Source organism: Abramis brama, assembly GCF_963993115.1.
Source record: "Abramis brama genome assembly, chromosome: 9".
Classification (NCBI taxonomy): domain Eukaryota; kingdom Metazoa; phylum Chordata; class Actinopteri; order Cypriniformes; family Leuciscidae; genus Abramis; species Abramis brama.
This window is the reverse complement of record NC_139971.1, coordinates 31,348,988-31,362,069: the sequence shown is the minus strand read 5'-3', so window position 1 is coordinate 31,362,069 and position 13,082 is coordinate 31,348,988. Positions and strand designations below refer to the sequence as shown.

The following is a 13,082-nucleotide window of genomic DNA, read 5'->3' as shown; positions in this document are numbered from 1 at the left end:
CCTTGCTAGTAATGGGTTGGACCCCCTTTCGCCTTCAGAACTGCCTTAATTCTTCATGGCATTCATCAAAGTGTTATAAACATTCCTCCGAGATTTTGGTCCATATTGACATGATAGCTTCATACAGTTGCTGCAGTCCCACCACATCCCAAAGGTGCTCTATTGGATTGAGATCTGGTGACTGTGGAGGCCATTTGGAGTATAGTGAACTCATTGTCATGTTCAAGAAACCAGTGTGAGATGATCTGAGCTTTGTGACATGGCGCGTTATCCTGCTGGGAGCAGCCATCAGAAGATGGGTACACTGTGGTCATAAAGGGATGGACTTGGTTAGCAACAATACTCAGATAGCCTGTGGCCTTTAAACAATGCTTAATTGGTACTAAAAGGCCCACACCATTACACCACCACTAGTCTGAACCGCTGATACAAGGCAGGATGGATCCATGCCAAATTCTGACTCTACCACCTGAATGTCATAGCAGAAATAGAGACTCATCAGGCCTTAGAGATGGTAAAATCCCAGTAGATCAGCAGTTTCTGAAATACTCAGACCAGCCCGTCTGGCACCAACAACAATGGCACATTCAAAGTCCCTTTAACCACTTTTCTTCCCCAGTCTGATGCTCAATAGTGTTGTCAAAAGTACCGACTTCGGTACCAAATCTGTACTGAAATGTAAAAAATGTGACGATATCAGCATTTCGAGTGTGTTCAAGCACTCAACATATATGTCTCTGATTGGCTACAATGATCAACACTTCCAAAACATGTTGTAAATAGACGTATTTGACACTCTTCATCAAGCGCTTACACAGATACACACCGGAGCGTTCGAAAGCAGGCATCTATCAGCAGAAACAATCAGACGCCTGCTTTCAAACACGGTGTATCGGTGTAAGCGCTCGGCGAAGAAGCGCTCTGTTTACAACTTGTTTTGGAAGCGTTGATCAGCGTTGATTGTAGCCAATCAGAGACATACGTATATATATGTTGAGCGCGTGAACACAAAGGCCAATCAGAGGTGTTTAAGAATCTATTCAACCGCGCTCAAAATGCTAGAGGGAAATGCTGGCATGGTCATATTTTTTTAATTTCAGTACCGACTTGGTACTTTTGACAACACTACTGCTCAAATTAAACTTCAGCAGATAATGCTGACCAGATAATGCTGAGTTACTGCCATGTGATTGGCTGATTAGATATTTGCGTTAACGAGCAGTTGAACAGGTGTACCTTATAAAGTAGATGGTGAGTGAAAATGCTATAAAATATGCATTTATTATAAAAAAATGCATACATTATTATACATTTATTACAAAAATACATTTACATATACATTAATATTTAAAATTAATATTTAATATCATATCATATAATTATATAAAAAAAATTAACATTTATTTTGTATTATTTCTTATAACAATAATATTATTATATGTATTATATTGATATTATATTTATAATAATATTATTTGATATAATTATTAATTTATTATTATTACTACAATTATTAATTATTATTATAATCATACAATATAAAACAGCTTTTCTATATATAGAAACACTTTCTGACTGAACAGTTGGCTTGGCCTGTGGGTATTTATGTTCTCCCCGGTTGCATGAAGGTCTTAGTTTAATTTCATTAAGTCTTTCAGCCAAATGTCATTCCTCTTTTGGCGATTAGATAAACCCACTTTACTTAACTAAGTTACATCAACTCTGGAGGTGGGCGGTAAGTTTCCCCACTGTTAGGGACTCTCATCTCCTTCCGCCCTAACTCTCTTCTGACTGAGCGCACATACCATTCATCGGGCTAAATGTATCTACAAGCAGGCACATTGTATCCGCCTACACTACCTGGATCAGTTCATCCTGCCTTTATCACTGATGTTTGAGGCTGATGTCTGTTTGTTTATGTGGTAATGAAAGCAGCGCAGCCCACTCTTCACAGAGAAAAGGATTTGATATGATCTCTCCCATCCTATTGTGCTCACCACGCTCACTGAGGTAGAGTTCACAAGCATGACAGAGCTACAAAAGTTAGTTTGTTGTGTGCCATTTTGGTGAGTATGTGGGTGATGAAGGTCAGCGGAATCCCTCCTTATTAAAACACCAAAACCATTTTCCTTGTGTTTTGGGGGTTTCCATGATGACATGGCCACAAAAAATGCACAAAAACAGAGTATGTATAAAAAGGAAAGAGGCAAAGTGCAGTGATGGAACTGCTGAAGAATCGTGGGAAAAATGATGTAAGTATTGTGGAATTGAAGTGCAGTACTGGGGCCTCTGAGGACGGGGTTGTGTCTTAATTTATTATTTCTGGAGGGCAAGGGACTGAAGAAAGTGTCATGCAGTCTGTAAATGGTCCAATTCTTTTTTGATTTATCAGACACGTCATGAAAACAATGTAGCATTCTCTGGTGGCGAGATAAACGCAGGATGCCATTTGTGAGGGATGCTCATGATTAGCTCGGCGAAGCTATCTCTGCGGTGCGCGGTGTGAACACACGCTCGGAGATAATGGGTTTGTTCATTAGGGATGACTTCGGAAGTGTACTTTTTTAAATAAACGGTAATCTTTGCTTTACAGCTATGCTGAGAAGAAACAAAAAGAGATAATGCAACTCTTTGCAAACACTGTGGACACTATGATGTAAAATGCATTATTTGTGTTACATTCAACATTGCAGTAAGATGATGAAATCTGTAAGACTGAATAGTTTTTCGAAAACTTTTTTTTTTTTTTTTTTTTTTTTTACATTTTCTGAGAAAAGTGATGTTTGCCAGTGCAAAACTAGCTGCATTATTCTAGAATTTTGCAACGGTGTCTTGGGTGGTTTTTAGGCTGTAGCTAAGAGGTTGCTAAGGTGTTCTAAGTGGTTATATATATATATATATGCTATTTTGCAAGTTCTCCCACTTGGAAATCATGGAGGGGTCTGAAATTGTCATCGTAGGTGCATGTCCACTGTGAGAGACATAATCTAAAAAAAAAATCCAGAAATCAGAATATATGATTTTTTAACTATTTATTTGTATGATACAGCTGCAAATAAGTATTTGAACACCTGTCTATCAGCTAGAATTCTGACCCTCAAAGACCTGTTAGTCTGCCTTTAAAATGTCCACCTCCACTCAATTTATTATCCTAAATTAGATGCACCTGTTTGAGGTCGTTAGCTGCATAAAGACACCTGTCCACCCCATACAATCAGTAAGAATCCAACTACTAACATGGCCAAGACCAAAGAGCTGTCCAAAGACACTAGAGACAAAATTGTACACCTCCACAAGGCTGGAAAGGGCTACGGGGAAATTGCCAAGCAGCTTGGTGAAAAAAGGTCCACTGTTGGAGCAATCATTAGAAAATGGAAGAAGCTAAACATGACTGTCAATCTCCCTCGGACTGGGACTCCATGCAAGATCTCACCTCGTGGGGTCTCAATGATCCTAAGAAAGGTGAGAAATCAGCCCAGAACTACACGGGAGGAGCTGGTCAATGACCTGAAAAGAGCTGGGACCACCGTTTCCAAGGTTACTGTTGGTAATACACTAAGACGTCATGGTTTGAAATCATGCATGGCACGGAAGGTTCCCCTGCTTAAACCAGCACGTCAAGGACCGTCTTAAGTTTGCCAATGACCATTTGGATGATCCAGAGGAGTCATGGGAGAAAGTCATGTGGTCAGATGAGACCAAAATAGAACTTTTTGGTCATAATTCCACTAAACGTGTGTGGAGGAAGAAGAATGATGAGTACCATCCCAAGAACACCATCCCTACTGTGAAGCATGGGGGTGGTAGCATCATGCTTTGGGGGTGTTTTTCTGCACATGGGACAGGGCGACTGCACTGTATTAAGGAGAGGATGACCGGGGCCATGTATTGCGGGATTTTGGGGAACAACCTCCTTCCCACAGTTAGAGCATTGAAGATGGGTTGAGGCTGGGTCTTCCAACATGACAATGACCCGAAGCACACAGCTAGGATAACCAAGGAGTGGCTCTGTAAGAAGCATATCAAGGTTCTGGCGTGGCCTAGCCAGTCTCCAGACCTAAACCCAATAGAGAATCTTTGGAGGGAGCTCAAACTCCGTGTTTCTCAGCGACAGCCTAGAAACCTGACTGATCTAGAGAAGATCTGTGTGGAGGAGTGGGCCAAAATCCCTCCTGCAGTGTGTGCAAACCTGGTGAAAAACTACAGGAAACGTTTGACCTCTGTAATTGCAAACAAAAGCTACTGTACCAAATATTAACATTGATTTTCTCAGGTGTTCAAATACTTATTTGCAGCTGTATCATACAAATACATAGTTAAAAAATCATACATTGTGATTTCTGGATTTTATTTTTTTAGATTATGTCTCTCACAGTGGACATGCACCTACAATGACAATTTCAGACCCCTCCATGATTTCTAAGTGGGAGAACTTGCAAAATAGCAGGGTGTTCAAATACTTATTTTCCTCACTGTATATACACGTATATGTATATATGTATATATATATATATATATATATATATATATATATATATATAGAAACAGAAAACATGAAGAAACAGAAAAAACTGAGACAGACTAAATCCAGAAGAACTGCGGGAACGTCTCCAAGATGCTTGAAGAAACCTTCCTGCAAAGCTACCTGAAAAACTATGTGCAAGTGTACCTGGACAAAAGCTGTTTTAAACGCAAAGGGTCGTTACACCATATATTAATTTGAATTAGTTAATAAAAGTTAAATCACAAATAAATTCAATTTGTGATTTTATTTTTTGAAAGCATTCTCACTTTACAGCACATTAACACAAGTGCCAGTACTTTTCACAGTACTGTAGCTTTGCAGGAAGGTTTCTTCAAGCATCTTGAAGACGTTCCCACAGTTCTTCTGGATTTAGTCTGTCTCAATCTTTTCTGTTTCTTCATGTAATCACAGACGGACTCAATGATGGTGAGATCAGATCATCCTGGCTGTTGTCAGACTCCTTGTGCATACAGAATTCTCACTGGATTATTACAATTAATGGCAAAAAGTGTGGTCAACACACACTATTCAACAAGTCACACGATTTGAGATACCATTCAAGTCCATAGCATAAAAGCTTTCTCCAAGCCATTAACCTTTAGTATACACCATAATAATGGAGATGCAAACACAACTAATGAAAAACAAGAAGTTACAGTCCTTATCTTGCACAGCCTGTGTTCCATCAAACTGAAGCAAAGTCCAGCCACTATTATCAAAGACTTTTGGCTTTCTTCTTCCAGTAATAAATTTCCCTAGACACATTCATTTCAACCACAAGAACATGAATAATCAGGTTAGGGTAGAATACCTGTTGGGGAACCCTCCAGGACCTCCCCAGAGTAGCGTGGCTCCTTGAAGACTGGTCTGTTGTCATTCTGGTCAATAACAGACACGTCCAAGTCTACTGGTCCCTCTACCAACTTTCCACTTAGGTCAGTGGTGGATACCTGGAGCTATGGGAGAAAGAAAGACAGAAAAGAAAGTGTTTCTTCAGTTGCTTTCCATGTCAGGCAGTTGAGATTTCACATATGTGATGTGAGACGATTCATATCTTAAAGAGAAACCCGAAGAAAACTTTAGATGGATGACAGGATTTTTGTAAAAAGGAACATTAACATATTGTGCTGTCAGCTGAAGAAATCTCACATAATCATGTAAACAGAAAACAAGATTTAATATCCAGAGATGTTTTGCATTTCACGTTGTTCCTTCTTTAACCATTTCCTCACCAATATGACACAGAAAGGTGTTTCTTTCAATATGGACACTTTTGGCTTTACTATAAAAACATTATTTTCACTAGTTTATACAGTATTATTAGCATACTATCAATAATCCCAGAACCACCATGAACAAATGTCATTTCCACATCAACTCAAATCACACATTTGTGGTGGAAATTAAATTTAAATCATTTTGAAATAAAATGCACAACTTTGTTTTAAGATTAACTGCATTTAACCTAACAGACATTTAAATCAAATTTATACACGTTTTACATTTTTGATACAATTTGTTTGAAACTGATGCACAGTAAAAATGTCTTTGAGTAACATTCTCATTGCAGTAAGATGATGAAATCTGCAAGACTGAATAGTTTTTCTGTGAAAATGTACTGTATGTATTATATAATGTAACATGTATGTATTGTCAATGTCCTTAATATTTTTAGAGAATTTTCATATTTTTAAGATGTTGAAAGATGTTGAAAAGTAGATTTTTATAGTTGATTTTTAAGATATAGTTGAAATTTTAGTGTAAGAAGAAAAGTTTAAATCTATCAATAAAATATGTCGATGCAATTAACCCCTGTGACATAAAAGTGGCTATAAATAAAGAAACACCTACACATGTACAGAACAAACAACTGAAAGAAATCTTTAGGATTGCCTCATGGGTAATGGCCACCTGTGCTGCCTGTGGTCAGCAATTATTGAAAGACCTGAGTGGAGATGAGTGTTTGTCTGTGATTGTGGCTGATTTGCAGTATGAGAGCCTGTCATCTCTAATGGTGCTGAGGAGATACAGAGGAAGAACAGATTACTAGCTTACAGAAATACACTCATAATTTTTAAAGGCACTGCACTATTTAATTAAATTGCACTGCTTCTTGCTTGTCTGATGATAAAACTGGCTTATATATTGAATATTCATGCCATATTGATGTTTGATTAAGTATGACTTTTTACTTTTTATTTCACCATTAAGTAAAGACTGAACATAGTGAGAAAATATTACTGACCGCAAACTTTGACCGGTACTGTAAATATTGCTGTTTATTACCATATTATTATATTGTTGCTTATAAATTATTAAATTAAATGATTAAATACATCTTTTCATTTAGATGAAATTGTATTTTTTACTGTATTTTTTCAATGAACATTCTGAATCTACTTGAAGACACACTGAAAAATACTGTGGTTTCTGGGATGAGAACCCATGTAACCTTGGTCAAAATCAGTGATTTAAAGGTAACTTTCAGGTTCTATGTGAATTGTAACGTTTGATCAGGCACCAGTCCATCAGAGGGAGCCATCACCTGAATATTGAACTCTGTTACTTCCTGTTCCTGCCACATCATTTCCTGTCTTGTCATTTCCTGTCACCCTGTATTTAAGCCATGTGCTATCACTGCCTTATTGCGAAGTATTGCCAGTTCTCTGCCTTACTAAGCGTTCTACCATTCTCTTTTGATGACTCCAGTTATGACCATTGTTTTGCCTTTTGACTCATGCTTTTGGATTGCTGTTTTTTGGATTTGTCTGCTATTGGATTGTTTTACCTGTGATTCAACCAAGGCCTGTGACCTGACTACGAGTTGTGACTATTGTTTGGATTTTATGCTCAGATCCTTTAATAAAGACCCGCTTATGGATTCTACTCAGCCTACATCCTCCTTACATGAATACAGACTGGTGTGATTGTACTGTATGTTCACCCAAAAACAAAAATGGTGTCATCATTTCCTCACCCTCATGTCATTCCAAACCTGCATGACTCACTTTCTTCTGTGGAGCACAAAAAAAAAAAAATGTAAATGTTGACAGAAATTTCATTTTTGAGTGAACAATCCCTTTATGCTTTGTTTTTCCACAGCTTTTCCACATTGTACAATTTTCTCAGCTTGTTTCAGCCTAAATGGTCCAAAAAAATCCTCACTAAGAGGAAAAGAGCAGAACCACAGAATTGGAGAGAATGGATTCATGAAGAGAAATGGGAATCTGTACACAAGCTTAAAAACAGGTAGACAAAACAGTGAGTCGTGTGGGGAAAATGAGAATGCATATGGAAAATAAAAACAGCGCGGGGATATGTTTGAAAGTGTGACAGAAGGGATGTGCGAGAACAAAAGGAGCGAAATAAGATTTATCTGCTTTTCACAGTGTGAAGTTTCACAAGGGCCCACCTGAGAGTGCAGTGATGGTTGAGGCTCTACATCTGCCTCGCTTCTGTGCCTCAATATCTCAGCCCCACCGCCTCAGAACCGGGCCTCCCCAAAGCCCACATCACTTATTCATTCCTCCCATCTCCTAGCGCTGCCGTAACCGTGTGCGTCCCGCACGCCCCCGGGAGGTGTGCATCGCAAAGCAAAAAAAGGCATAATGCACAGCACGTCCCTTTCTCAAACACAAACACGCACACTTGTACGCCAAACCGAATACCCCAGGCCAGATATGTTACTGCTTACACGACACTCCTGAGCAAGTGGCCCGTGAAACACATTAACCGGAGGCAAATCATTGTCTAATAAAAGAGCTCAGAACTCCCCTACTGGGCAGCTCTAACACTACCCTGTAGAGTTATGTTTTATGTGCGCACTGGTAAACTATGTTGAAGCAACACTTTGAACTTTATGTATCAGATTCTGGTGAGAAAAGGAGATATAAAGAGTGTGTGCTGAAGACTTACAAAGTTTTCACTCTACAAGTATCATTCTAAAAAACAGATGCCAGGTGTGTCCCTCATATATAGCACATTCAATAAGTAAAACATAACTTTAGCAATGAATATCTGATGGCATATTTTCCGATGTGTTAATATAAAAAAAATTCTAAAAACATCAACAAAAATGCAGTAATTATATATATATATATATATATATATATATATATATATATGCATTCAATAAATAATCCGGAAAAACAATCACTGTTTCCACAAAAATTAACAGAATTTTTCAACATTGATTATAAGAAGAAATGTTTCTTGAGAATCAAGTCAACAAATGAAAATGATTTCTGAAGGATCATTTAACACTGAAGACTGGAGTAATGGTGCTGAAAATTCAGCTTGGCCATCACAAGAATAAAATTATTATTATTATTTATATGTATTAAAATTAATGCAGCATTGTATCTATATATCTATTTATATATACATTTTTATCTATATAAGCAACGGTGGAAGGGCCTGACAGAATGCTTACGAATAAAAACAATAAATAAATAAAAAAACAATAGAGAAATAAACAATTTGTCACAAAGCCGTCAATATTTGTAAAGATCTACTTCTAAAAGCTCCTGGAAAGGCACCGGTTTCATAACGTGACTCACAACTTCCCTGGCTCAGAGCGGAAACATTAAGAGCTCAAATTAGCTGCTCATAACTCCTATAGCTGCGTTAACGGATGATGAGTCTCCCCTCCCTTCTCACCCCAGTGGAAATGACCAATGATAGCACTTGCCATTTTGCATTACCCTAAGAGCCTATCAGGAATGATCCATTACGCAGAGTGGCCAAAACGGGGGAGTTCCTCTCTCAGCCAGCACATTACCCGAGCTCTGCGAACGCTGCCAGTAATGCATGACATCACTCTCATCTGCTCTCTCTGTCTCTCACGGAAGCATAGGTCAGACTCTTTGTCTGGCCGCAACCAGTGCAGTCATGAGTCCGCTCAACAGATATCATGCTCTTAATGCTCACATCAGAGTTTATAGCACTAATGGTTCGATTCATCATCATAGCCTGCTGCTCTCCACTCTGGCGTTCACAGAGAGAGAGAACATTCACTAGGGTTCACACAGACTAGTCGATTAGTTCTGCCACTAGTTGGACGTGCTTTTAAGAGTGTGTAAACACCCTCTACGCATCTTAAATGAGTAACTGTTGGGTCAGGGATCTTGTATAAAAATGCACTATATCCTAACGCTGGGATCCCTTGGGACTCTCTTGCACTGAGAAAACACTGCAAATCTGCAATTCAAAATCTAAATTTTTTTCAAAGACTTTTATATAATAGCATCTGTTGTCATCTAAAATCTAATTATACGGTATACCATATAATTAGATTTTAGATGACAACTGATGCTATTTAGTGTAAAAAAAAATGTAGAGTACACTAACTGTTAAAAGAAATGATAGTCTTATTAAGCAAGGATTCATTCAACTAATCAAAAGTGTCAGTAAAAAAAAATTGAAATAAATGCTGTTTTTTAACTTTGCATTCAATAAATAATCCTGAAAAAAAAATAATAATAATTGTTTCCACAAAAATTAACTGAATTTTAATTTAAACGGCACAAATGTTTTCAACAAACAGTAGAGCGCTGCCGCTTGCAACGCCAAGGTCATGGGTTCGATTCCCTAGGGAAAGCAAGAACTGATAAGAATGTTAATGTGTACCTTGAAATGCAATGTAAGTCGCTTTGGATAAAAGCGTCTGCCAAATGCATAAATGTAATGTAAATATAAGTATAAAGTTGTAATTGTGAGACAATTATGATACAAAGTCACAATAATGAGAAATAAGGTTGCAGCTGCAAAATATAATGTCAAATTTGGAATCAAAAATTCACAAATGGGTAATAAAGTAATAAAACTTTTTTTTTTTTCAAATGTCAAATGTTGTGGAAGTTTGAAACAAGCTGTTTTTTCATGTTAGTTTCAATAAATGGAGTTGTGAAATTTAAAGCATTTAGAATAAATTTAAGTATTTAAAGGGAAAGTTCATCCAATTTTTTTTTTTTTATTATGACAAAAACAAACAAACAAAAAAACAGTGACATGTCTCAAAATATCTTGTTCACAGAACAAATAAAGTCACAATTTTGAATGAGTAAATTAACTTTTTAAAATGTCCTTTTCATTTCCAAAGATCCAGGAAAATTAGATTTTTATGACAGAAATAAAATTGTATTTTTAAAGGGTAGTGATCAGCGCCTCCCTCAAATCCCTTGTGAAAATCTTGTCAGCCTGAACTGTCGAAAAACATATGTATGCCTTTTAAATCTTTTAGATATGTATGCCTATTAAATCCAAAGCTAAACAACATTCATAGCGACTTAAGCTACAGCAAGTTTGCCGCACACATTACAGCATACATCAAACATCATTACACCCCACCAGACCCCCTGGTGTGGCTCATTTTCTGTAAAACAGACGTGTCAGCGCACTACAGGAGCACGCAGAGTTCTGGGCCTCATTTTCTGGAGAAGTATGCACACACGCATCCATTGTATCAGCTATGCAATCATGCATATATGGGAGCAGGACAAAACTTACATAAGCCGACTTCAAAAAGTAGCACCCTTCGCATATCCAGAAGCCTAATTCCCTTAAAAGCACCTTTGATATCCTAGTCTGTCTTCCCACAGAGACACCATCCTTAACTGGCAGTGTTTGCCATTCATGCTGCTGTTGTTTTCATCCTATTGCCCTTCCTTTCTGCTGCCTGCACTTTCTGACTCTCATCTAAGGGGTGTTTACATCCCTGTCAAGTGAACTTATACCCCGCTGGTCTTCACACGGCCCCTGTGAACCCTGAGACACGGGAGACAGACAAGTGCTCTCTCTCCTCTCATCACAGTCAAAACGTCCTCAGATAATCCACTACAAAACAAATGGCACAAACACACTGAAATCACTCTATTCTGAGGAAAATAGTGGACTGACAGGGGCAGTCCCTGGATTTTGACTAGGATTGAACGTTGTTCAATGTTGTTGATGCATTTATTTTTTGACAATATAAAGGTTTAGTTGAGTTCTGAAAACGATCGTAAGCTTCCGAACCGACTCATAAATGATCAGAACTGCAGCTTACAGTAAATGCTTCTTTCACTAAGAATAGTCTAAAGCAGAGCATTTGTTTATGAATTAATCATGGAGAAAGACCCTATTTTTATATTGTTTTTTTTGTTGGTGATTTTTGCCTTTTATTGGGACAGGACAGTAGAGAGTTGACAGGAAGTAAGGTGGGAGAGAGACGGGGGATGGGATCGGGAAAGGTCCACGAGCTGGGACTCGAACTCGGGCCGCCCGAGCGCAACATGTCGGCGCACTGACCACGAGGCCATCGGCACCGACAAGAGAAAGACCCTATTAACGGACATTTTGTTTATTAACTCTTTCCTCTTCAAAAAAAAGTTGCCAGACACCGCTAGCGTTTTTGATCACGTTCCCAAAAATGTCATGGCCCCCAGAATATTTTGTTGTATGAATATATGAACATGCAATATGTCAAAAGAAAGTACCCTCTGCTTTAAAAAAGTTTAATTCTAGCTTAATGCATTCTTTTTTAATCAACACTTGAATGTGGGTAACTTTCACAAAAAGCAATATTTTGAACAAAAAGCTGAGTAAATCGGGGTTTTTTGTTGTTGTTGTTGTTTTTTAAGATTACAATGTAAGCAATGTTTTTATCGCTTGTTTCTGCTCCTTTTTTGTCTGTTTAGATGCGTAATAGCGCCCCCTACCGTTTAATAGTGAAAATTCCGTCAAGGGCTGGGAAGCGCTGTTTCATAAATGACGGAAAATTCTGTCAATGGTGGGGAAAGAGTTAATAAAACATAGGCGGAATGCTTAACAAAAGTTCACAAATTTACTGAACTGCAAATTTTCGTTTCTGAAAATATCCAGTTTCATAAACTTTGCTTTTGTAGTTAAAAATATATATATATGTCATATAACATTACAGTTACACAAATGTCATTCAATTCAATTTAATTCCTAAGATTCAATTTCAAATTGCAATTTTGCATCCTGTTTGGACTGTACTAGAATTTTAAAGACACTGTCAATTCAGTACTGAATGGCGCACAACCCTGGTTTCCACACAAATGAGTTTTCTTTCTGTAACATCAAACTAAACACATTAACAACTGAAATTATAATGAAAATGCAATAAAAATACTATAAACAATTGACAGCTCTAGTTTTTAGTGCTGTAGTGCTTAGCTGGGTGAGATGGACCACTTTACATTCAGAGCAGGCATCTGGCCATTGACGTGCAGTCTGGTTGTTACGCAGCCAGTGTCAGTCTGTCTGTTTTTCTTAGACCACATCTGTCCACATTTCTTTTGTGTGAATTTACAGCCTTACTTGTGACTTCATCTTACTCCCAATCTCGCTTACCGCTCTCTTTATGTCTATGCTGAATAATCACAAAAAAGGATCACAGTTGCAATACTATGCAAATAATATTCACCCATATTCTTTCCCACTAGAGCTTTCTTCAATATATGCATTGCCCTTTCATCAATATGAAGAGAGGGTTTCTTACAATAGCATCATAGTGTAGAGTATATTTAAAGGGATAGTTCGCCTGAAAATAAAA

The 13,082-nt window shown here is 37.8% G+C and overlaps 1 protein-coding gene across 1 annotated transcript in view; it reads right to left on the bottom strand.

Annotated features, from left to right (window-relative positions):
• cdh13 (cadherin 13, H-cadherin (heart)) overlaps positions 1-13,082 on the bottom strand; it is a 364,060-nt gene that overhangs the window by 157,730 nt on the left and 193,248 nt on the right. The window contains exon 6 of the mRNA XM_084125023.1: positions 5,337-5,481. Within this exon, the coding sequence (XP_083981149.1) occupies positions 5,337-5,481 (145 nt within the window). The remainder of the gene's footprint in view (positions 1-5,336; positions 5,482-13,082) is intronic.